This window comes from Rhipicephalus sanguineus, chromosome 3 (genome assembly GCF_013339695.2).
Source record: "Rhipicephalus sanguineus isolate Rsan-2018 chromosome 3, BIME_Rsan_1.4, whole genome shotgun sequence".
NCBI lineage: Eukaryota > Metazoa > Arthropoda > Arachnida > Ixodida > Ixodidae > Rhipicephalus > Rhipicephalus sanguineus.
In genome coordinates, this window is record NC_051178.1 from 223,015,970 (window position 1) to 223,039,908 (window position 23,939).

The window sequence follows — 23,939 nt, forward strand, 5'->3', positions numbered from 1 at the left end:
GTGTCTTTGGGAAACCTGTGTAAGAAATTTCAATTAGCAAACAAAGAACCCGATTTTCGTACATGGTCGCACTTTAGTTATTCTGACTGCCATGCTAGCTCAGTCTGCGAGCGACGGTAGCTGAACACGCTCACTGTTACAAACATGCTCACCTTTAAGGCAAAAACCTTAGATGCCTCCTTAAACGCGAAAGTTGACCGTCGGCGTTGGCCGTCGTCCCGCGACGTCGGCGTCAACAAGAGTGATTCAACGAGTGCTCCCACCTCCTTTAATAATGTGCGACATTTCACTGTTACTGTGAAACGATCACTGCACCATTTAATTTCTCCCTGAATGAATCTTTCTCAGCAATGCATGCGCATTTCTGTTCCCTAAATGTGCACGTCTCCTGTTCTAAATGCAGAGAAGTTAAAGGTAACTGCTCAGAAAGGAGCGATGTAATGTATATTGCACTACCGCAACTTAATCTGCGTGAATCGAGTAACATATGTTTCTTGCTTTCAAACTGCTATAAATAAAAACATTTGAGAGCTCTGCGATTTGAGAGACTCACCTCACTAGTTACATGTTTAGGAATACTCCGTAGCACGTAGCAAGGAAGGATAGGACGATAAGTAAGCTCAGTGTTTTTCTGTTTTGTTGTTGTTGTTGTTGTTGTTGTTGTTGTTGTTGTTTCAATCATATCAGAACACAATTTATCGAGAAGTTATTACACACAGTGAACTTCCCTATAGGAGAAATCAAGTGAGAATTTTTATTGAAATACAATACTGAAAAGTACAATAGAAATAAAAAGTGTACAAGAAACAACTTGCTACAGGTGGAATCTTGTAATTAAATAAGCGTAATTCTCGGTGTCTCGCTCAGGTAATTGAACGATGTTCAAGACAATGCCTCGGAGGTCCTGCATCTAAGTAATGGCAGGCAGGACGTGCGCTCAGAACCCGAAGCACTTCTAGTAGATGCAATCGCCGGCGGCACTTTCGTCGGTGCTGTCCATTCTGCGCAGCTTTCCGAGCAATTCTCGAAGTGAGGTGGCTCGGACCTTCCCACGGGTGTTCCTCGGTAGTGCTTCGGCGAAGTAGACTCCACCGTGCAGATGCATGAAGGAAGCCATTCGATCTGAACGAGCGAACACGAATAATGCTAAAGTCAAAATTGCGCTGACACGACGATCGATCGCGATAGTGGATTGGTCAACACGACAGCCAGAACAATCCTTATAGGGTCCCTAAGTCACTCCGAGACGAAAATGGTTTAGAAGAACAGATACTTGGGCGAGCTTGTAATGATCCGGAAGCGCAAAACACTCAAGATACACAGGTCTTGTCTAGTACTTCTTGTGTATCTTGTGTGTTTTGAGCTTCCAAGTAACATCATGAGTAGAGGCCGGAATTTTAGGCACTAAAAAAGCTCGTTTTAGGCCCCAAAAATAGGCAGGCAAAACAACGTTTTACGCTTCCAAAATAGTAAATGTAGGCACAATAAATTTTCACATAAATGCAAATAATTTGAAACGAAGACGTGCGCGAGCCATATCTACGAAAGGAAAACAAAAATCTTATCGCTTAAGATCGCACAAAGGCGTTAAACAGTTGAACATAGCCGTGCAATGTGCTTTGTCCCGCACGGTTAGCAGAACATGGTCTCTCTCGTGTTCTGCACGGTGAGTCAAGATTCCACTGTTGCATCAACACACTCCTGGGTGTCTTCTCGGCAGACTGAGAAGGGTAGAGCACGAGCAGATAGCCAGATCTCTAAATCACCAGAAGGGAGGGATTCCTCCTATTGTTCGGGTCGAATCGCGTAGAGCCAATTTTTCCTCTGCCAGTGAATCACTGGCGCAGCCAAGGGGGAGAGGGGGTTCAGCCCCCCCCCCCCCCCGAAACTTTTCAGTTTTGCATGCGTATATATGCACGCATGCATACAAGCGCACACATGAACATACATAGCGTATCGTTGAACCCCCCCCCCCTCCTTCCTTCCGAAAAACATTTCTGGCTACGCTGATGCAGTGAACAGCTTACAAGTTAACTTACAAAAACAAAAGCCGCGTGCACATCATATTTTTCTTTCTTTTTTTTCTCTTCACTCTCCTTTCTGTTGACGGCTCTCCACGGTCTCGCATTCGCTAACCGCGCACGCCATGTCTCTGCGGCGGCGAATGTGCGTGTCCCACTTCACGGCTGCTAGCAGTTGTTTCCGGGAGTTGGTTGAACTACAGGATTAGGTTGAACGCCATAGTTCCGAACAGTCAGTGTTGCGCGGTAGAATGAATAACGGTCTCAAACTGCTCCCGGTAGCGCAACTTGAGGCAAAATAGTGTTAATACAAGCGCCAATTTTTAAAATAGGCATTTCTAGGCATTTGTAAGCATTTAGGCACAAACGCCAAAAAATAGGCATTTATAGGCACTATAAAACCACTATAAAAGTCATTTTTAGCCCCTAATTCATGCTCATATATCAAAGTGGCACGATAGGAGCGCAAGGAACAAAATAGGCATTTGCCTAAAATCCAGTCTCTAATTATGAGATGGTTTTTTCTCGCCTTCACTACACTTCCTACAGGTGCTATCTCCTCCTTGCCTCTTATTTATTCATAAAAGACGTGAACAATGTCAGCATTAAGCGTTGAGCCTGTCAGGATTTTGCGCTTTTCGGCTATCGGCTACATGCTATTACTACCGCTTGAACAGTCGAAAACGCGCAAAACGAAGTGATATCACTTGATCGTGCGCGATAGTCATGCGAGACAAGGCAGAGCGGGCGTGCTACTGCATGGCAAGGCAGGATAGCAGACAATACGCAAGTGGCACCCTACGTACAGGCTTTAATCGAGAGTTTATTTTCTCATGACCTCACGTGAACAGACTGCTGGCGTCACGAATTGCGCCCAAAAGACGTCAAATGCCTGGAGAGAATAACGCGCTCGTTCTTTTTATTTGCACGGGTTGATTATAGGGGTCCTGTAAAGGTTAACAATGCGCTATATTGATGATAATAGCTTTTCAATCGGGAGCCGAAAGTCTCATATTGATTGACATTGGTGGTAGGTGCTGCACATGAGTAACGAGAGTAATAGAGAGAGAGAGATACGAAGAAGAAAGGCAGGGAGGTTAACCAAGCTTTGGCTCGGTTGGCTACCCTGTACTTGGGGTGGGGGAAGGGGAAATAATAGAAAAGAAAGGGTAAAGAAGAAAGAAGAAGAGTAAGAAAGGGATGGATGAACTACACAACACGAACTCGCGCTGTTAGTTCACAGGCGCTCGTGAAGTCCGGTGGTCCTCAAGAAGCACAAGAGGGCTTTCGTGGCCTTGCGCGTATGCGAGATCGCAGGCCAAGGTCCCAAGATCTTCTTTTCTGTCAGCGGTCTTGAGTATAGGTGACGGAGCTTGACTTCCATACTACGTCGTTGAGCTTGGTATGATGGGCAGTGGCATAGAATGTGTTCAAGCGTCTCCTCGCAGGCGCAAATGTTGCATGCCGCACTGCTGGCCATTCCAATGAGACACGAATACGCATTCGTAAATGCCACGCCCAACCACATGCGGCACAGTAAAGTTGCATCGCGTCTTGAGAGCCCTGATGGCAAACGAAGTTGCAAATTTGGGTCAATCGAGTACAGGCGCGCGTTGGAAAAACCCGGCGTACTCCATTGCAGAAGAGTGATACGGCGTGCAAGTGATTGTAGTCGCCACGCGGCGTCTGTTCTCAAGAGTGGTATGGGTGTCCGCAGATCTTGGTCATGAGCCGATCGTGCAGCTTCATCCGCGCGATCATTGCCGACAATTCCGCAATGACTCGGCAACCATTGAAATATAATATCATGTTCTTCCTCGAGTGCTTGGTGGTAGTCGTGCCTTATCTCGTACACGGATTGTTCGTGTAATCCATGCCGTAAAGCAAACCGTAGTGTTTGTAAGGCTGACCTGGAGTCGCAAAAGATGGCCCGTCGATTAGGTGGCTGCTGCAGGATGTACTTGACCGCACCTTGAAGCGCTGCGAGCTCTGCGGCTGTCGACGTCGTCATGTGAGAAAACTTGAACTGTAACAGTACGTCATCAGATGGAAAAACCACCGCTCCGGAAGAGCTGTTGGAATTGGTGGAGCCATCGGTGTAAACATGCTTGCGATCAATGTAGGTTTCTTCCAACAGACGCAAAGACAACTGCTTCAGGGCTAGCGGTGACATGCGTGCCTTCTTAACGATTCCAGGAACCGATAAGCACACGTCAGGTTGATGCAGAGTCCACAACGCAGATGCCGGACGCATCGCAGGTTTGAAGCCAGGTGGTAATATGTCTTAGTGTTTTGTCACAATACCGCAGAATGAAGCATGGGGCCTCCGCGCTGGCAAACACGCTAAATGATGTGACGGTAGCCGTGACAAATGCCGTATGTACGCTCTCAGCGTCTCAACGATGATATGAGTTGCGACCGGCTGTTCTTGTGCGATAGCGATAGTTGCAACTGTCGATGAGCATCTTGGAAGGCCAAGACATGTCCGAAGTGCTTGGGCTTGCACGCTCTGTAGTGCACGGATGTTAGTCTTGCACGTGTTGGACAGGGCAGGAAGGCTGTACCGTAGAAATCCGAGAAAGAGGGATGTATAAAGCTGCAGCATTGAATGCACGGATGGTCCCCATGATTTTCCGGCAACGAACTTAAATATGTTCTCAATGCATATCAGTTTTCTCTTCAGATGTGCGACATGGTACTCCAGGTTAGGTCGCGATCCACAATGACACCTAGGAATCTATGGCTGCTCTTATAAGCAATTGATTGGCCTTCGATGCACACTGGGTAGAAAGACATCGGTTTGCGTGTAAATGCCACTGCTGCACATTTTTCTGTAGCGATAGTCAAACCTTGCTGGCGAAGGTATGCAGATGTCAATGTTGCGGCCTTCTGTATTCTTGCGCGCACTTGAGGCCGTGTCACGCCGGACGCCCAGATGCAGATATCGTCAGCGTAGAGAGATATATTAGCCGTCTGTGGCAGCGTTTCGGTGAGCCCCACCAGAACTAGGTTGAAAAGAGTCGGGCTCAGCACGCCACCTTGTGGCACCCCACGACTTGTGAAATGCTTATTCGTAGGCCCATCTTCTGTTAGGACGAACATGTATCTCTTTGTGAGGTAGCTTCTTACCCATCGAAAGACGTGACCTCCAAGTTCTGCTGCTTCGAGAGCTTCGAGAACGGCCTCGTGGGTCACGTTGTCATAGGCACCTTTCACGTCTAAGAACAGTGCTACCGACAGCCGCTTCTTAGCTTTCTGCTGCTGAACGGAGGTCACCAAGTCAATGACGCTGTCGATTGAAGATCGACCCCGTCGAAAGCCAGCCATAGCATCAGGATAGATGTTATAATGTTCGAGGTACCATTCCATGCGTGTCAGCAGCATCCTCTCCATGACCTTGCCGACGCAGCTTGCTAGTGCGATGGGCCGGTATGCTGCCAAATCCAGCGGAGCGAGGATGAAGGCTACGAAGGCATCGCTAATTCTTTTAAGGAAAACAGACTTGCGCGAGAGGCTGTGAACTGATGGCGATGCCGTATAGCGCACAGGACTGTCGGTCTGTGACGTTGTGTGCGTGCTCCTCCCTCCCTCCCTCCCTCCCTCCCTCCCTCCTTCCCTCCCTCTCTTTCTCTTTACTATTCTAAGCTTCAAGCTCTCCCATCCCTTTCCCCAATGCAGGGTAGCTTACCGGTTATTCTAAACTGGTCCTATCTCTCCCGTTTTCCTTCCTTCGTAGTATCTCGAAAAGTAGGAGAAGAAACCCCTCGTGTAAATGTGTAAGACGCCACCCACTGGCACCCTATAGACCAGCCTGCTCTAATATCACAGCGAGTAAGTAGGTCCACTTCGTAACTAATTACGGACAAAGTACTTGGGCGCCACCAGAAGGGAATAGTCTGGAATGTGCGTCAGGCCGTTGTGCGTGCGCACAGTTAGTTGACGTAATTTATTTATTCTTACCTGCCACGTAATGCTTCAACACGTCGGCGAGTCGCTGGTCTTGGGAATATCCGCGCTTCGTGACGACCAAGGCAGCCGGCAACTCTTCATCGCACGGAGAGGGTATGCCTAGCACGACTACCTCTTCTACGGCGGCGTGTTCCATCAGGCAATGTTCGATCTCAGATGGCGATACTTTCCTCGTCTGGCACACGAGCATTGTCTTCAGCCGACCGCACAAAAACAGCCTACCGTCGTGATCGTAGTAACCGAGGTCACCTGCAAATGACAACTTATGATTAAAACGACTGTCATTCCATTGTGTTGTCAACTCCAGTCTCACATCGCTGAATCACCACCTAAAGTGAAATAGCACATTGCGGCCTTTAAATCATCTGCGCATTATTGATTGCACGTTTATATGCTTGGAAACTGTGAAAGTATGGGTGGCATTTCTGTAATTGCTAGCTGAGTGCTCATACGATTATCATCGCGGTTGGCGAGGAGTATACGGATGGAGCATGAGGATTCAGCCTCTTAACTGGACTTGGTGCCCCAACCTAGTGTTAATACTTAGACTAATAGCATAACATTAGGGAACTATTAATAGTACCCGTCAAAACTTCACGACGCAAACTAATTCAAGAACCCCCAAACTGTTCTGTGCGTCTGTAACTCGACAAAAATTATCGAGGCACCTAAGCCATTCTGATGAGTAAATGCAAGAGCATTACGTGAAACTGAGCGTGCCGCCTAGTTTATGACGCTGAGCTCACTGCCTACGAAGTACAAGATATTTGTAAAGCTGCGAAACGTGCGAAGGCTAGCTGATATAACTCGTGCCTGTAATTCGCGAATCGAGACTATAAGTCGCGTCTGCACACCAAAGGAGTGTCTCGTTGTCATTTACCCGTATGTATCCAGCCTTCCGTATCCATGAAGTCAGTCGCAGCTTCGAGATGTCCGCAGTACCCAGTCGCAGCGAGCGGTGTATTGAAGAGCACTTCTCCGCACTGCATGGGTCCGAGTACCTTGCTGCTGGTCGTGTCTATTATCTGTCAGTTCATTAATGGAAGAGTTCGCTCAGTGGAAGAACACAAAATCAGTAGGGCGAGAAACTTGATTAGCTTGTTGGAAAACGTGCATGTTTTACAGGTACTTTCATTACGTCGTCTATTAGTCCTTCAACGGGAGACAAGCTCAAAGTGGTCTTTAACCACTTTTCCAAGTAATCATCCAATGATCTCAATATTGCAGTTCGTTGCTTCATGAATCGATTGCCGTAAGAAATTACGGCAATCGATACCGTAAGAAAAGCGTAATAACAGGGAGTTTTTGCACGCTTTAAGTGCTTCCTCTCTTGTCTCGACCCGACGAGAGCGCTGAAAGCTACACAGGAATAGATGGAACGGGACAAAGAAGTTATGTGAGCGCGCGTCATGAAACGTGATCACACTCTAGCTGTGATTCGTATGCGCGAGTGCGGCTACTGTGTAACGCTGGCGCACTACAGGGTGCGGGGCGCCAACATGTGGCGGTACAAGAAGCGCATTTGAAAACGTCGCTCTTGATTTATGTCGGCTATTGACCAATAGCAGGCCGTCTGCTGTTCGACGTCAAACAGCAGGCACCCTGCCGGCCCTCCCCTCCCCTCTCAGAGAGTGAGGACGTGCCCTTGTACGAAGAAAGCGCGCTTGAGAAAAATGGTAACTTCCATCTCCGCTTCTAAACTCTCCTTGCCTCGCACTACTGCAAGATTTGGCTGAGCTGTTCATAGCAGTGCCTGCTATCCGCAGGATGTGTGTTCTCACGAAGCCCGAAGGGTGGTTTATGACCCCTATTAGCGCAATATAGGATGACGAACGAACGGAAGTTATCAAAACGGGTGGGTTCGATGAAACATGAAGTGTTGTAGCGCTTTAGGGCAGAAAGTTCGGAATAGGAAAGGTATGTAGTGTAAATAAATATTTCAGCAATTTCGAGTGATTATTGTGCAGCGAATCATTGCGAAAATCGTTGGAGGACGCGACACTTAGGGACAATATATGCCGTTGGCGAGATGAAAACGTGCCCACGTGACTGTTCGTCAACAACTAATCATAAGTTTCAAAACTGACATATATATTGTCACGGGGTCGGTGTCGAAGATGAAACTCTTTATTATATAAAGAGTTTCATATATATATATATATATATATATATAAAGTGGATCCTCTTTGAGAACAAAACAGCGGAGGAATGATTTATTCCCGGCGTTTCGACAGGGGTCCGGTCTTCATCTATAAGAATACATACGGCTTCCGATTATAGCCTTATGGATACTTCATAACATGGGCGGAAAATGTGTGTGTGTGTGTGTGTGTGTGTGTGTGTGTGTGTGTGTGTGTGTGTGTGTGTGTGTGTGTGTGTGTGTGTGTGTGTGTGTGTGTGTGTGTGTGTGTGTGTGTGTGTGTGTGTGTGTGTGTGTGTGTGTGTGAGGGCGCGCGCGGGCGTAGCCTACTCCCTCTTTTTCCCCTTTCTTTTTATGTCTTTTTTTTTCTCATGCTTCCTTCTTTTTTGCAAATATATACTCGTAGTCTCGATGTACTGAGCGCGTATCCTCAGTTCGAGGCGGTGTTTCTGCGCACGAAGTACAAGTCGAGCAGAGACTCGCTCTGGTTTCATATAGGGCACAAAGCCTATAAGCCCGAAAGCAAACACTCTAACGCCACCGGTCTGGAGAAAGCAAACAAAATGAGACGCCGTTGTAACCGAGCGAGATTACCTTAATCCTTGCACCAGGTATTGGGAAACCGGCGTTTGTACCAGACACTTCTCCTTTAGGAGGAAGAGTCATAAATCCTGCGGCTTCCGCCATGCCGTAGATGCTGCGAAGCTCGTCCAACTGAAATGTGCTCGCCAGCTCTTCTGCCAGCGCTGGCGGCGTTACAGAGCCAACAATCATGATCCTCCTCAGTGACTTTCTTAAAACGATGTCCCAGTCCTCGGACGTTTTCATAAAGTTTAGCATCCGCCTTAGCCTCGAAGGGAAGCTCACTATCGTCACTGCCTGGAAAAAAAATGCAGAAATGCGTGTTGCATCACAATTAGGCCTATACGCTACTAATAGGTGAACTTCTCGATTGATTGATTAGCACTTGAATTGCGGCCAGTGTTTTAAACAGCCCTGCAGCTTGTGGCCATGAGTTTCTCGATGCACTTGCAAATGGATAGTTTTTGTGTTCAGATTACTTGCGGTAGCATTGGAATTATATGTGCTGTAAAGGAAAACCCATAACGATAACAGACCAGATCACTATTGATTCTAGCAATACCACTATTATAGTACTACCGTTAGTTGTAGTAATACCACTAGCAATCATTAGTAGTAGCAGTAGATATATAAAGCATATACAAAGCACTTTTTTAACAGCTCTATCTAATGCCAGAAACACGACACGTAAAACCACAGAATGTAGGCCATGCGTTAATTTGGATTGCTGCATAAAACCTTCGCATTTCTCTACAAATCGTACGTTACGAAGGGTCCGAGAGTACTAAGGCGAATAGTTTGTTCTTTTTTTTTTGTGGCACAGTCACGCGCCGCACGTGGTCCCAACTGACGAAATGCAAACAGTTTGGCAAGTCCGGCTGGTCCGGCTCCGTATGTTGCTAGGCAGTTTTGACGTAATATGATTGCGAAAACACAAAGGAACGGAATGAAAGTAGTTGTGCTGTCGTCCAAATGCGTGACGCAGTACCTTGCAGTCTTTCATGACGTCGAAGAGGTCAAGAGGTACAGAGTCGCACGTTCGGCTGATCGCGATGGTAGATCCAGGGTGAAGCGCCAGAAGCCACAGGAAGAACACCATGAAGCTGGAAATATTGCAGTCGCCCAGGAAGACGTCATTGCAAGCAAACATCTCGGTGTCGCTAAGGAAGAAACGAGTTCAAGAACATTAGTTCATCAGACGCATTTTATAAAAACTCGCGTTTATAGAGAACGCGTCACAATATAACTGAATACGAGAGTATCAGCGTCTATATAGTCGTCGCAGAAGTTGAACAGCAGGTATTAGCAAAGCGGAAAGAAAACAGCGCAAAATACGGAGCACAAGAGAAAAGGAGCCACCGGCATCTGGCCACCTTGGTATTCACTGCCGCGACTATGGCTGCGTTCCTGAGCATCAGCATTGTGCGGTTGTCAAGCGACGTCGGGACTAGCTGACACGAGAAATTATGGAGGCTTTGGAAAAAATGGCTAGGCTGTGCAGCGTGTGCGTAAGCAGGCCTTCAATTGCCTTGACAGGAAAGGAAATTGATTATCTATCTGATGGTTGTACGCAAAATGGACAGGGGTTACTGTGATGCTACTGATAGTTTGTTCATGTTATTTTTTGTTTATCATTGTCCCTTCTTTCCATCGTTTTGCACTGCGCTAGCATATATTGCGTGGTATTCACGATTAAAGCATTGTTGTAAGTCAGCGCGGTTGTTTGTGGTTCCTTTTCTCTTGTGCTTCGTCTTTTACGCTGTTTTCTTTCCGCTATTTCGTACCCATACGCCCAAGCATCCACTTATGCTGCATTTATTAGCAAAGGCTCAGATACTCTGCCGCTGATGGGAGGCGATGCTGTAAGAGCTCACTAAGCGGACTGTACTTCAGCGAGCACTGATCGGATAGCCCGCAAAAATTCTCTCCGGCAGGACATATGCCCTCTGATCCCACAGTGTGCTCTTCACCTTACTAGGGCTGAGGAAGTCGTGCTTAAGAGGCTTTGGGTCGGGGTGGCCTCTACACCGGCTGTCCTCTCAACGTGGAACTGGTCGCATTTACCACTATAGGTGCCACGTGTCCGTACTGCTCCGTCCAAGTGATGGAAGCAGATGCACGCCATCTAATATGGACATGTCGAGGCTTACAATCGGAACTCTTCCGTCTGCTTCTGCAAGCCGGCCTTCGCTGCAGTGTCACGACCAGCTGTTACCGCTGGATACATTCTATAAGACACGGCGTCAATTCATACACAACACAGGCCTTACAGCACGCATCTAATACACATATACACGCAAAGTACTATGCCCTAAGGGCAAGCTTCATCGAAGTAACAAAAAAAGAGCTGGCGGAGCGTCACCAGTCGTCATAACCAGCGTCCGGACTCTATCTATAGAGTTGGTGCGCATTGAAATCAAAGAAGAAGAAGAAGAAGAAAAAGAAGAAGAAGTGTGTCTACTTACGCAACGCACGAGATTTGTCGCAGAAAGCGCTCTTCACGAAACTCGACGCCTTTTGATGCACCGGTTGTGCCCGTGGTCCACTCCACGAAGGTGCAGTCGCCGTGGTCAAACTTTTCGTTTTCGTTCAGCGATTCGTCATTTCCGACAAATTCGAAGACGCTGTTGAAGTCGTATCTCTTCTCACCCACTACAAACGCCTTCTACGAGGAAAAAAGAACGCCAGAACGAGAATATGGCTAGGCCGGAAAATAAGCGCAAGCCTATATCAAACATATTGGCGGCTTGGTCGACGCATTTCTGACTCTGCAATAGTTAGTCGCACACATGAGGCATAACAGCCTTTTCTGGGGCCTTCTAAGTTAGGATCCTAAATTTTTATAGAGCAGCACTCGATGAACACGAACGACAAGTGCGAGCACGCAACTTCGCTGATTCATTCATTCATTCATTCATTCATTCATTCATTCATTCATTCATATAGAGTAAATTGAAGTGACAAATGTACATTTCAGCGCTTACAAACTGCGCGAAAGCCACGCCGACGCACAGACGTGAGCACAGTGCCATTGCAGTGCTGCCGCGAAATGTGACTATTTTTTTCGGAATGCATGACTTTATATTTTGACACTTGAAGGCAGGATGTGCATGGGAAGTTACACTTTCGGTGCGGAAAAGAAAGGATTTACGTAAACGAACATTACATACTTTAAAGAAATTCTTGTTCATTCAGAAAATGTTCAGTGGAAGCTTTTTCTTCCTTTTTAGTTCGAGATAACCTCCAATAGCACAAAGCAACAACGTAGAACAAAAGAGGTATCGGCCAGAGAAATTCGCACGCTCACCTTGATATTGCAGTGGCTAATGATTCGAGTGAACATTTCGATGTGACTTGCGTTGGTAAGAACGTGAGTGGCACCAGACCTCTCAATTTTGTCGATAATGTCGTCTGAAAGAAGACGTGTGGCTGTTTTCTTTCTTTCAAGTTTTGAGCTTCTGATTTTAATTGACGCAACTGTTCTTCCACAAATATGTAATTACGTTCATCTGCCCCATGCGCCCGCTCAGGGTAAATCAGAACCTGTGTTTAGGTTCACAAAAAAAGAGCTATGCTAGTTCGTAAGATCAGCAGTTGCAGTCAATTCTGACTGTCCAGAGCGCTCACGTGCAACAAACTGAATTCAGCCCCTTCTCTATAGCATTGTTGAAACGGTTGACACAGTCCTACAGCAGGTTCAGGCCGCCGGAGTAATGTATTTTTCTTAGCCACTACGCTGTAAATCCTTTAAAATTGCACCGAAGAATGTTACTTTCCTACCCTCACAGTACAGCAACAAAATTTCAAGGAAAAAAATAATTAGCGTAGCAAAGAAAAATTATACTTATCGAGGACAAGACTACGAAAGATTGAAAAGGGTGGCGAAGACATCAATTCGTCTTCTTGAAACACACGATCACGGGCATTTTTACTTTTGCCTGAGTTGACGATTTTCGACCAGCTCTTGGATGTGCCGTGCTGTCAAAACAATTTGTTGAAACCATAGTTCCTTACAGTGAGTACCATGTACAAGTTAGAGGGCACGCGTGTTCTCTCACCTTCTCTCCACATGATGTCGGAGGACACTAAAGTGGCTCCCGTGAGTGGAACGCTGCAGACAGCGACAAAGCTTTCGATAGAGTTGTCTATGTGCATGAAGACCCGATCGCCTTTGCCAATACCTCGGTGGTGGAATCCTGACGCGCAGCGTTGCAGTTTATCTCGCAGCTCCCAGTAAGTCAGCTTGTCGGATCCACATATCTGTGAGAATGCACAAATACTATCTGTAGAATGCATGCGACATAAAAGCAACTACACTTCGTTATCTTAATAATATCTGGGGTTTAACGTCCAAAAACCACGATATGATTATCAGAGACGCCGTATTGGAGGGCTCCGGAAATTTGGATCACCTGGGGTTCTTTAACGTGCACCTAAATCCAAGCACACGGGTCTCGAACATTCCACTTCGTCATCTTAATAGTCAAATTACAGATATCTAGTGGCTCCGCTAAACATTGCCTAGTCTTGGTGCCTTTTTTAACAAGAAGTATGATTCGCGATGCCGCGAACGTGTGTTCTGTTCGTGCAGACGTTACCACTCTTGTTTTACACCAAAACGGCTATATCTATGCCGCATAGCTGCGGCAAACCAGGATATGGAGCTGATATGCGCAACAGAAAACGCTTCTCGCCTACTGCATCCCCCCCCCCCTCGATCAGCGTAGGCACTTTTACCAGCCTGATGTCCCTATTGCGATAGCAATCATATGGACACTCTCGGCGGGTTTTTGCCGTCATGTTCCGTATAAAGTCTAAATCGATAACATCACCCCGCGCATCGACATGGCTGAAGCAGAGATGAAACGAGCCGACCATCTCCGTCGCACGAAGGGTGCATGCGATAGCGTCGCACCACGCACAAATCCTGCCGTCGATGTATTTGGAAGCAGAGAGGAAGCGCCCCACCCGCGGGTGAGTGATTCTTTATTTCTTTAAGAAGAGGTTCTTTATGGAAAATAGAAAGTTGGGGGAGTGACACAGTCGAGGACACCGCAACCGCGTCACTTTCAGGGAAGGGGGGTAAAAGGGAAGGAGGAGATAGATGGTGGGAGGGACGGAAAGTTCACAACAGGTAGAGGGCTGGGGGCAGAGGAAGGGGGGGATCCCTCGTTGCCATCGCTGTTCAGGCGTTGAGCACGGCCTAGAGGCGGTCGGCGAGTTGCGCGGCATGAATGTACTCGAGCACCGCGCGAAGGGCACCGCGAACACGGTCCATGGCTCCGGCCGGGTGCAGCACATCATTCATGGTCACGCAGGGTAACCCTTGCCTCCTGAAGGCGCGCGCGAGGTGCTCCCGTTGCGGAGCTAGTGCGGTACAGGAAATGAGGAGATGCTGCAGCGTTTTTTCCTCACGGCAGTCGCAGCGTAGGGGTGAGGGAGCACAGCGAAGGCGGTGCCGGCGCTCGGCGGGCCAGACAGAGCCGGTCCGCAGTGCGAGGAGGAGGGAGCGCTCCTTCGGTTTAGCATTCCCTCCGGTAGATAACGCGGGGGGCAGCCGGCGGCTACGCGCGCATCAGGGTGGTTACGAGCGAGCTCTCACCGGATGTACTGGCGTGCTGAATCTACGGAGTCCGCGTACATTGTCAGTGGAACCACAGGGTCGTGTGCAGTCCTCGCCAGGTCGTCAGCAGCTTCGTTCCCCGCGATTCCAACGTGTGACGGTATCCATTGGAGAGCCACGTCGTAATCGTGTTCTCGCAGTGCGCGCAGTTTCAAGGCTACACGCTGTGCGAGTGGGGGGGGGGGGGGGCTCCTCTTTGGCGAGCTGGCGGAGTGCCGACCGCGAGTCCGTGAAGATCGCGGCGCGATCGCTGTGCGCCGATTCACGGATGAGGTCAGCAGCGAGGTGAATTCCTACCAGCTCAGCCGTGGTGGAGGACGCAAGGTAGGCAAGCCGGCATTGGCGTTTCAATGCCAGCTGCGGTGCCGTGCAGGCGGAGGCCGCAGAATGGTCCTGGAGCACATAGCCGTCAGTGAAAAACTGCACTCTTCCTTCCAGGTCATGTACCATTCTTGCAGCGGCTTCTTGTGCGATGGCACAGGCGGGTGTGTTCCGCTTGGAGCGGACCCCCGGGAGCTCGAACCCTATGGATAGAGGCACTCGCCGATGAGGGGGAGGCCACGGGGGTACCTTTGGGGCGCTGTCTGCGACGATGGCATCGAATGTGCTGAGTAGCAAGCCAACACGGGAGTCGGGCAGTGCGCGCAACTGGGATAGGATGGCTGTTCCATCCGGTGCACGGCTGAGGCGCTCCAGGTGGTAGAGCGCGCGCAATCCGCCTGTGAGTGACACCGGCCAGGCGCGGGTCTCCGCGAGTGTGTCCGCAATGCGCGAATTGCGCGGAAGTCCGTGGCACATTCGGAGCACTCGGCGGTGGTCGGCGTCGATCGCATGCCACTGGATGGGGCGCAGGAGGCACAGGGGCAGCGCGTAGTGCACCTTGGTCATCCCAATAGCCCCGTTAATGGTCATCGTGAAGTAGGCGGGGCATCCGTCGCCTCGCGCGAGTATGCGACGCACGCAGCACTCAACACGGCGCGTTTCACGGCGTACACGGCCTACCTCGTTGATCCACTGGAGTCTGTGTTAGATGGTGGTGCCAAGGTAGCGCACGTGTGTTTTCCACGGCAGTGTGATGCGGGCAGTGGTGCGGCGAGCACTGGCGCGCGGATCACAAGGACTGTCTCAGTTTTCGCAGCCGAGATGCGCAGGCCAATGCCGTCCAAGAACACGGCCACGAGAGCACTCTGGAGGCGCGTTGATGTAGCGGGTGAAACCGCGCACATACTGGGCAATGTCGTCCGCGTATATCACCGCGCGCACAGCAAACGTATCACCTCTCGGGAGGCATTCAATGAGAGGTGCGAGGATAAGGTTAAATAGGAAAAGGCTCTGCACACTCCCCTGAGGCACATCGGTGGTGACAGGGCGTGGAGTACTGGACACTTTCCCCACACGGACAGTCAGCGAGTGGTCGTTGAGGAAGGCCTTGATGTACTGGAGTAGTTTGCCCTGTACTCCTAGCGCACAAACCGCGTCGATGATAGCAGCGTGTGGTAGGAAGTCAAATGCCGACTGCACGTCGAGGAGAAGAAGCAGGGCTGTCTCTCCGTCGTGCAGTGCCTGCTCAAGCGTGCTGACGACCGCGGCTATGCAGTCGGCTGTGGCACGCAGGGCACGAAAACCGCACTGTTGTGGTGGGAAAGTGCCGCGCGCAGTGGCTATCCATTGGAGGCGATGAAGCGCCACCCCCTCCATGGTCTTTCCCGGCACTGAGGTGAGAGAGATCGGCCGGTATGACTTCAGGTCTCGCGGTGGTTTACCGCGCTTCAGCACCGGCACAACCATCGCTGTACGCCCGCAATCCGGGAGGGAGCCGCTTCGAAAGACCTCGTTGAATGCAGCGAGGAGGAGATGGCGCTGGCTGTTATCGAGGTTCGGCAGCATGTTGTGCGTGATGCCGTCCAGTCCCGGGGCAGAGCAAGAATGTCAAAGCAGAGCAAGAATGTCAAAGTCGCGCAGAGACCGGTGCTCCGCTAGCTCAGCATGACGGCGGCGCAGCGAACGGCAATTCCATTGCAGGATGCGTGGCCTGGGGCGATGATGTGAACTACTCGTCATGGTGGTTCAGGGCCTGGTGTGTGGCGAGAGCCGCCGCGCACAGCGAGTAGGCAGGGGAGCTGAGTGGGAGGAACTCCAGCGCTGTACGCGCTGCTGCCGCTAGCACGGCAATCGCCGACTCGCGCCGATCACTGGTGAAGGCATCATTGGGAGCTAGAAAGAACGAGGAAGACGGTTGGAAAGAGGGGAGTAGCGCACGGGCGAAGGATCGTGAAGAAGCGCCGGTCGGAGAAGGGCAAAAAGGCGGGGGGGGTGACTGCTTCTCTCGAGCAGCAACTGCGACCTTTCATCACGAGGGCGTGGTCGCGGTCGCTATCTCAGCCTAGATCAGTAGATGGCTCTAGTACGTGCTGTGCTCTCACCGCTTGCATCGCGTTGAGACGACAGACAGCACGCAAACCGCTTCGTACCCTGGAGCGGCCGTATTCGCTTAAACCAGCATTTTGTAGAATTACGTTAAATGGGATCCAAATGAGTTAGCAGCTAGCCTTACTTCGTATCACACATTCCCAGGATTTGGGGACATCTGTGCGTGGCGCCATCTCTCGGCGGTAACGACGGCCTCCTGCCGTAACTGAATGGGAGATATGCGAAAAAAAATCATATCTCTTGAAAAAAGCAAGCTATCAAAAACGACTCGGGGTTCTATATAGTAGAGACCTACCGGAACATTTTGGAAAAATTACAGTATCGCACTACAAAGCCTGTGGCTTCCCAGGGCAATTGAACACCGCCCATTAGAAATACATGGGGCCCCATTGTAAAATTTTAAACACTCTGGGAATCCACGCGGTTTGTAGCGCCACACTGTAATTTTAACAGAATGTTCAAGTAAGTCTCTGCTGTATAGAACCGGGAGTCGTTTTTGATATCTCTATTTTTTCGTCAGATATGATTTTTTTCGCCTATTTCCCATTCAGTTACGGCAGGCCACCGCAGTCCCCGACGACAGATGGCGCTACGTGCATATGTCCCCAAATCCTGGTCATGTTCCAACTTGTTGCTATCGCATTCATTGTTTCGACCTTGCGGAGAAAGTGTGATTTTTTTAATTTTCGAAAGGTATCTGGTATAAAACTATCTCAATCAGCCCACAATGACTTTATAATTGATTATCGAATCTTTCGCCTCAAGATCTCGTCCTCCGTTCCATAGACTCGGACTTAAGATCAAGACTTCCGCATCACCTTCCTTGTCACCTTGCGACAGCGTCACCGCCTTTGCCTCAACAACGCATTCACCAATAGCTACATGTCCCGCCTTGGTTTGACCATTAACCCATATTGTGACATCGTTGCTGCATTAAAATGGGTGGAATAATTTTTCTCTAGAATGTCAAGCATACAGAGAAGAAAGAACTTGTCTCCAAAGTATAATGTGCTCAACTTCCCAAGAACCTCTAGGTCACGGAAAAATACTTAGACATAAACCTTCTTCTTTATGGCAACGTAAAATCTAAAAAAAGAATTTTATCTTCCTCGAAGACATTAACTTAAATGATAAACTGTAAAGTGGCGTACATCACAACCGTTACGTTTAATGTTTCACCTGCACATACCACGACAGTACATATTCTTTTTTAACAGCGAAGCTGTTTAAGCTAGCCGTAATTTGTGCGGCCTATCAGAAGACCATCATCATCATCAACGGGTATGTGCCACAGGAATTGGGCAATTCCCACTACTCACCACTGGTTCACTAAAACTGAGAGATAGAGAGCTATAGAAAAAAAAAGATAGGGAGAAAGTTATAGAAAAAAAGAGAGGGAGAAAGTTATAGAAAAAAAAGAGAGAGAGAGAAAATTTGAGGGAAATAATGGGAATAAAGATATAGAAAGGTAGAAAGACAGAGAAAGATATAGAAAGAGAAAGAACCAGGGAGAGAAAAAAAAGAAAAAGGGAGGAAAAAAAGAAAGATCAAGAGAGAAATAATGATAAAGAAAGAGAGGAAAAAACTGTCAGATCCCACGCCTTATGGGAATCGGTTTCATGCGAAGCAAGGAGCGAGTAGTTGTCAATGCTGCGTTTTTAAATGCGAAGCATTTCTTAGCGAACTTCTGCGACTTTGAGCGTATCTATCTATCTATCTATCTATCTATCTATCTATCTATCTATCTATCTATCTATCTATCTATCTATCTATCTATCTATCTATCTATCTATCTATCTATCTATCTAGCCGCCTACGACTTAGTGCTCTCCTGGCCGTTTCGTTAATAGGATGTACACCAAAATTGGTATGGCGTAACATGACCTTATGACGAACATAAATGACAGGTCATAACATGAAAATCATGATATCCATGTCATGAACGACATGATTTACATGCCACTGTTTTGCTGCTCTTGCAGCCGTTTCGTTAGTTTGATATCTACCAAAATTGGTATGGCGTGACAAGAGTGTATGACGAACATAAGTGACAGGTCCTAACTTGCAGATCATGACACGCGTCTCATCTACAGCATGACTTACATGCCACGCTCACGGTGAGCTGGCGGTCGTTGCGCTAGCTTGATATACACCAAAATTGGCACCTCGCGACGTGTCTGTGTGACGAACATAAATAACAGGAGTTAACATGAAAATCACGACACGCATGTCATTTACAGCATGGCTTACGTGCCACGCTCATGGTGCGCCGGCGGCCGTTTCGCTAGCTTGATATACACCAAAATTGAAACCTCGCGACGTGATTGTGTGACGAACACAAATAACAGGATTAATATGAAAATCATGACACGCATGTCATGTACAGCATGACTTACGTGCCACGATCATGGTGTCTGGCGTCCGTTTCGCTAGCTCGATATACATCAAAATTGGTATTGCGCAACCTGACTGTGTGACGAACATAAATAACAGGTGGTAAGACGAAAATCATGAAATGTGCCTCATATAGGGTATGATTTAGACGCCACGCTCATGGTGCACTCGCGGCCATTTTGTTAACTGGATATATACTTAAATTGGTATGGCATGACAGGAGTGCGTGACGAGCATAAATAGCAGGTCACGCATCGTATATATGTAGCAGAATAGATGTTTCATTATCGTGGCATATACCAGATTTTACACGCATGCATGTATGACAATCTCGCGATATATAGGGAACTAGATGTCACGAGATGAATGACTTCATTAGCCTCAATGACAAACAAGGCGATGTATGCAGCTCTATGCTGGCTGCTTCGCATTACATCGATTCCCACACTGCGTGGGATCTGCCGATTTTTTGGCTTTCAGCCAAGCGTTACGAGGTGCATCGACGTGTTTTTGTAAGCTAGCTGCGTGCACATCGTGGCTTTATCAGATCGTCGACTACAGTGGCGTTTTAAATGTTAACTAGCACAGGCGTCAGTATTGTCAGAACGAAGTGAACTTTACGATGCGATGATGTGAATATCACACGTAACTTTCGTTAGCGTATTCCTCCGGGGTCGAGTAACATTATTGACCTTATTCATGTCATAACCAGATTTTCATATTCGTCAAATCCTCTTACCCTTTCATGCCGATTTTGGTCTACACCAAATTAAGCAAAAGATCATGAGTGCACCCAGACGTAGGCGGATAGATAGATAGATAGATAGATAGATAGATAGATAGATAGATAGATAGATAGATAGATAGATAGATAGATAGATAGATAGATAGATAGATAGATAGATAGATAGATAGATAGATAGAAACGCTCAGAGTGCCTGGGGTTCGCTAAGAAATGCTTCGCATTTAAAAAGCAGATATAAAAAAGGGCCGTTCTACGAGAGCTACGAACGCTCGGTTCTGGAGTTCTGGAGTTTTCTGGAGTTACCTACCTAAAGCCTAGCAACAACCCAGTGGCGTAGCCAGGGGGTGGCACCCCCCCCTTCCTGCCTCCCCCCTCCCCCCCCCCCGAAATAGTTTTTGTAGCGTTAGCTACACTGGCCTAGCCGAGCCAGTTTCGCGTGGCTCCTCAAGAGCCGTGCTGCGCATGCGCGAGGATCAGTGATGTCACGCACCGGAGCCGGCACCTCCCGCGCACTCCGCCGCCGCCGGTCTGCGCTTTCCAGAGGAGTGGCGTCGTAGCCATGGCAGATGTATTGGCGCCGGCGCGCGCGCAGCTATTCGCCTTCGCTGTGCAGTCGCCGTCTGACACTGCGCTGGAGCCGCTTGATAGCGCCTCTGAATGGCGTTTGCCACTGTGGTATAGCCATGGAGGAGAGCGCAAATGCTGCTCAACGGCGCAGAAGAGCGGAGAAGCTTAACTCATCGGATCCCGAAGTTGTTGCCCGGCAAAATGAATATACATGTGCCACATAATACGTATAGCGTGTGTGTGTCATTGGAGCCGCAGTAAGCATGATAATCAAGCTAATCCTAGACAATTAGGAAAGCTCAGAATAATCAGATGAACCTTTGCTAACGCTACGTTATCCTGCCATAGCCGAGCTAAGCCACTGCATCATTTTTTTTTTGTGCCATGACATAAGGAGCACAAAATGACTCTCGACCACATCTGCCTGCCCGGCCCCCTCTTCAGATCAAGGAGGTGCCCCCCCCCGAAAAAAAATTCTGCCTACGCCCTTGTAACAACCTCGAAGCAACCAGATTAGACTTCAGAATCGTCCAGTGTCGCTATTTAAATCCTTGCTCGACGTAGTGCAAGCTTCGCCTTTTTTTTCTCTCTATCTCTCTTCCTGTCCCGCCCTCCTGCGCCTAGGGCCTTTCTGCCCCTACCCTTACAGAGTAGCACGTGGGCGCCATATATACGCCAGTAGAATTCTCTGTACTTCAGTAAGGAGCTTTCTCTCTCTCCCTCTTTCTTTCTGTTCTGAAGGTAACATTCGCAGCTTGGAGCTCGTCTCACAAAAGCTAAGTGAGATTTCAGCGACGAAGTGGAAATAGTGCGCCATCTCTCACACGGCAAGTGTCTCAGCTGTACAGTTTCTTGGCAGATAAACGAGAGATGCTTTGATCTGCAGTATATGACTGCACGTGTTCATTACTATTAGGCCAGCTATATATACATGCTACCATACTCATTGTTTGCGTCTCTAACATCCACTATATCCAAGTCTCAAATGGCTGAAATTCACCACCGCAATACCGACAGTGTCACCGTATCTAGCCAACCATGTGTTATATACGCTACTCCTGCTCTCTTAGACTAGCACAGCATGTCAACAATAGTCCGGTTTCAAACAAACAACCAAGAAAGACACTGTTTTGTTTCCCCGCCCTGGCAAACAGACAAACAATATAAAGGAGGAAAGATATTGAAATGCGCAGACTTAGTTCACAGAAAGTACAAAGGACCTAGTTGTCCGTGAAAAAAACGCAATGTTTGCAATGTATCAGTCACTTACAGTTCACTTGTACTCACTTGTACACAGTACGACACGTACAATATGTACAACGTCATAACACATGTTGCAACACACCATAGTCTGCAGTATAAACTGCTCCGGAAATCTCTGAATCTTGCAAAGATTATTTCACGACGTCAAACGCAGTCCGTTAACTTTCTCAACCTGGACATCCAAAGGCGCCAGTAATAACGCATGTCGTTGCCTTCTTCACCTAATCGAACTTACTCGAATTGACCAAATCAAACTAACCTACTCTAACAATGTCGTTTCCTTGGGACGCTATATCAAACATCGACTCAGGCACGCAACAGGAACACCGTTCTTGTTATGAGCTAGTGTCGAAACATAGAATTACATGATATGTCGAACTATCTGCAGCGCATCCGCCAGTTCGTTATAAATAAAGCTACACTGCATTGCGTAGCACCATTGCCCTTAACTTAAACCTTGCAGATGTGAACGTTAATCTTCTATATGAACATGTGGTTATATTATTCGCTGAGATCACTAAAGGAACGCTGTTTGAGGGTATGCAGCGTTCATTACGTAGATCGCAGTGCCAATACTGCGAAATGCAATAACCATTATCTTCATATTACAATCATCTGATATGTCTCGATGCTTGGGGCGCGCTCCTCAAAGGAAACCACCTTAGTCTTCCAAGCTATTTGTTCGAAGTCTTACCAAAGCAGTCCTTGCTCCATGTGCCGCTAGTCGTTCCATGAGATAGTCGTAGAGCGTTCCATCGTATGCGAGCGGACTGTAGGTATAAGGTGAGTACACGATGCCGGCTTCTATGCGTGCTCGCATGTTCAATGAACTGAGGAAGATAAGATTTTTTCAGTTCCCACGCCAAGTATTTCTTTGCAAACAATGCATAAATAAAGAAAATGTCGCTGTGCATGTGTCTAATAGGTGTGTCGTTTATTCAACCAATGTAGGTCTTCCATGTCCACCGCAGAGTCGATGGCGAAAGAATGCAGGAAAGATCTAAGAAAGGGGGGAATAATAATGTATGGGGTTTTACGTGCGAAAACCACGGTATGATTTTTGACGCACGCCGTAGTGGAGGGCTCTGGTCATTTCGACCATTAGGTGTTCTTTAACGTGCACTGACATCGCACAGTACACAGGCCTCTAGCATTTTGCCTCCATCGAAATGCGGCCGTCACGGCCGGGATTCGATCCCGCGACTTTCGGGTCAGCAGGCGAGCATCGTAACAACTGTGCCACCGCGGCGGACTAAGAAAGTGGGAAAGGGGCGGAGCAAAACACGTCTTGGGCCATTGCATTTGTGGTCACTATTTTTTTAACACAAATGTGTTTTATGCCGGGGTCCACCAAGACTTTCAGGACGTATTTCCGTCACGGAAATACGTCAGCAAAATTAACGCCATCAGATGGCAAAGAAAAAAAACTATAAGAAAAAGTTCTGTTGCAGGCGTCGAAACCATGACCTCTCGGCCCGCGACGATGGCTGGCGGGCGTTTAGCCCACTGAGCTACCGCCAAATACATAACGGAGGTTACATGAGCGCACTTTTTATCTTTCACACTTTCCTCTCACAGTGCTCTAGGATGTATGGATCGATGCTATGAGCGTCTCCTTTATAACGGGGTTGTTACCTGTGTGCCACCAGGCTCGAAAAAAAAACCACAAGAAAAACGCGCCGTTGCTACGACCGTCCCATTCGGCGCGTTTCCAATATAAGTGTAATTTCGTCAACGCTTTAACACACCGCGAGGTGGTGGTTTTAGCGCAAGCCTCGCTCGTATAGCATCCATCCATATCGAAAAATAGCTCTCCGACGCTCGCATGGCTGTCGCACCGCGTTCCCCGCTCGCCCTGTGAAAATTACCGGCCAGGCTAGAGGGAAGACACGACGCGCGTATCGTTTCTCTTTGCGTTTCATGACGCTTTGGAGGAGTGCACATCGAGTATTAGTGTTTATTATGGGCTTGTTGATGCCATCTTTGCGCGAGATTCACCGTATGCGGTGTCCAGGTATATCTTGACAACTTCAGCTACCCCAATGCTTAAATCATGATCATGGGCGTTAGTCGTCGGTACGGAGATGCGCCACTAGGAGTCAACGTGGGTGGGTCCACATAAGCGGTGCTATATCTGCCAAACAATAATAGACTTGTACAAGTTCTCATATACCAATGCACTATAAACAATCAAATACTTCTGTG

The 23,939-nt window shown here is 48.2% G+C and overlaps 1 protein-coding gene across 1 annotated transcript in view; it reads right to left on the minus strand.

Annotated features, from left to right (window-relative positions):
• Positions 1-738: 738 nt before the first annotated feature.
• The window catches only part of LOC119388334 (luciferin 4-monooxygenase), a 58,801-nt gene continuing 35,600 nt past the window's right edge, over positions 739-23,939 (minus strand). The window contains exons 3-11 of the mRNA XM_037656038.1: positions 22,429-22,564; positions 12,771-12,972; positions 12,020-12,123; positions 11,178-11,377; positions 9,701-9,872; positions 8,725-9,009; positions 6,871-7,015; positions 5,982-6,239; positions 739-1,122 (exon numbers count right to left, since the gene is read on the minus strand). Of these exons, the coding sequence (XP_037511966.1) occupies positions 956-1,122; positions 5,982-6,239; positions 6,871-7,015; positions 8,725-9,009; positions 9,701-9,872; positions 11,178-11,377; positions 12,020-12,123; positions 12,771-12,972; positions 22,429-22,554 (1,659 nt within the window). The 5' untranslated portion in view covers positions 22,555-22,564 and the 3' untranslated portion in view covers positions 739-955. The remainder of the gene's footprint in view (positions 1,123-5,981; positions 6,240-6,870; positions 7,016-8,724; positions 9,010-9,700; positions 9,873-11,177; positions 11,378-12,019; positions 12,124-12,770; positions 12,973-22,428; positions 22,565-23,939) is intronic.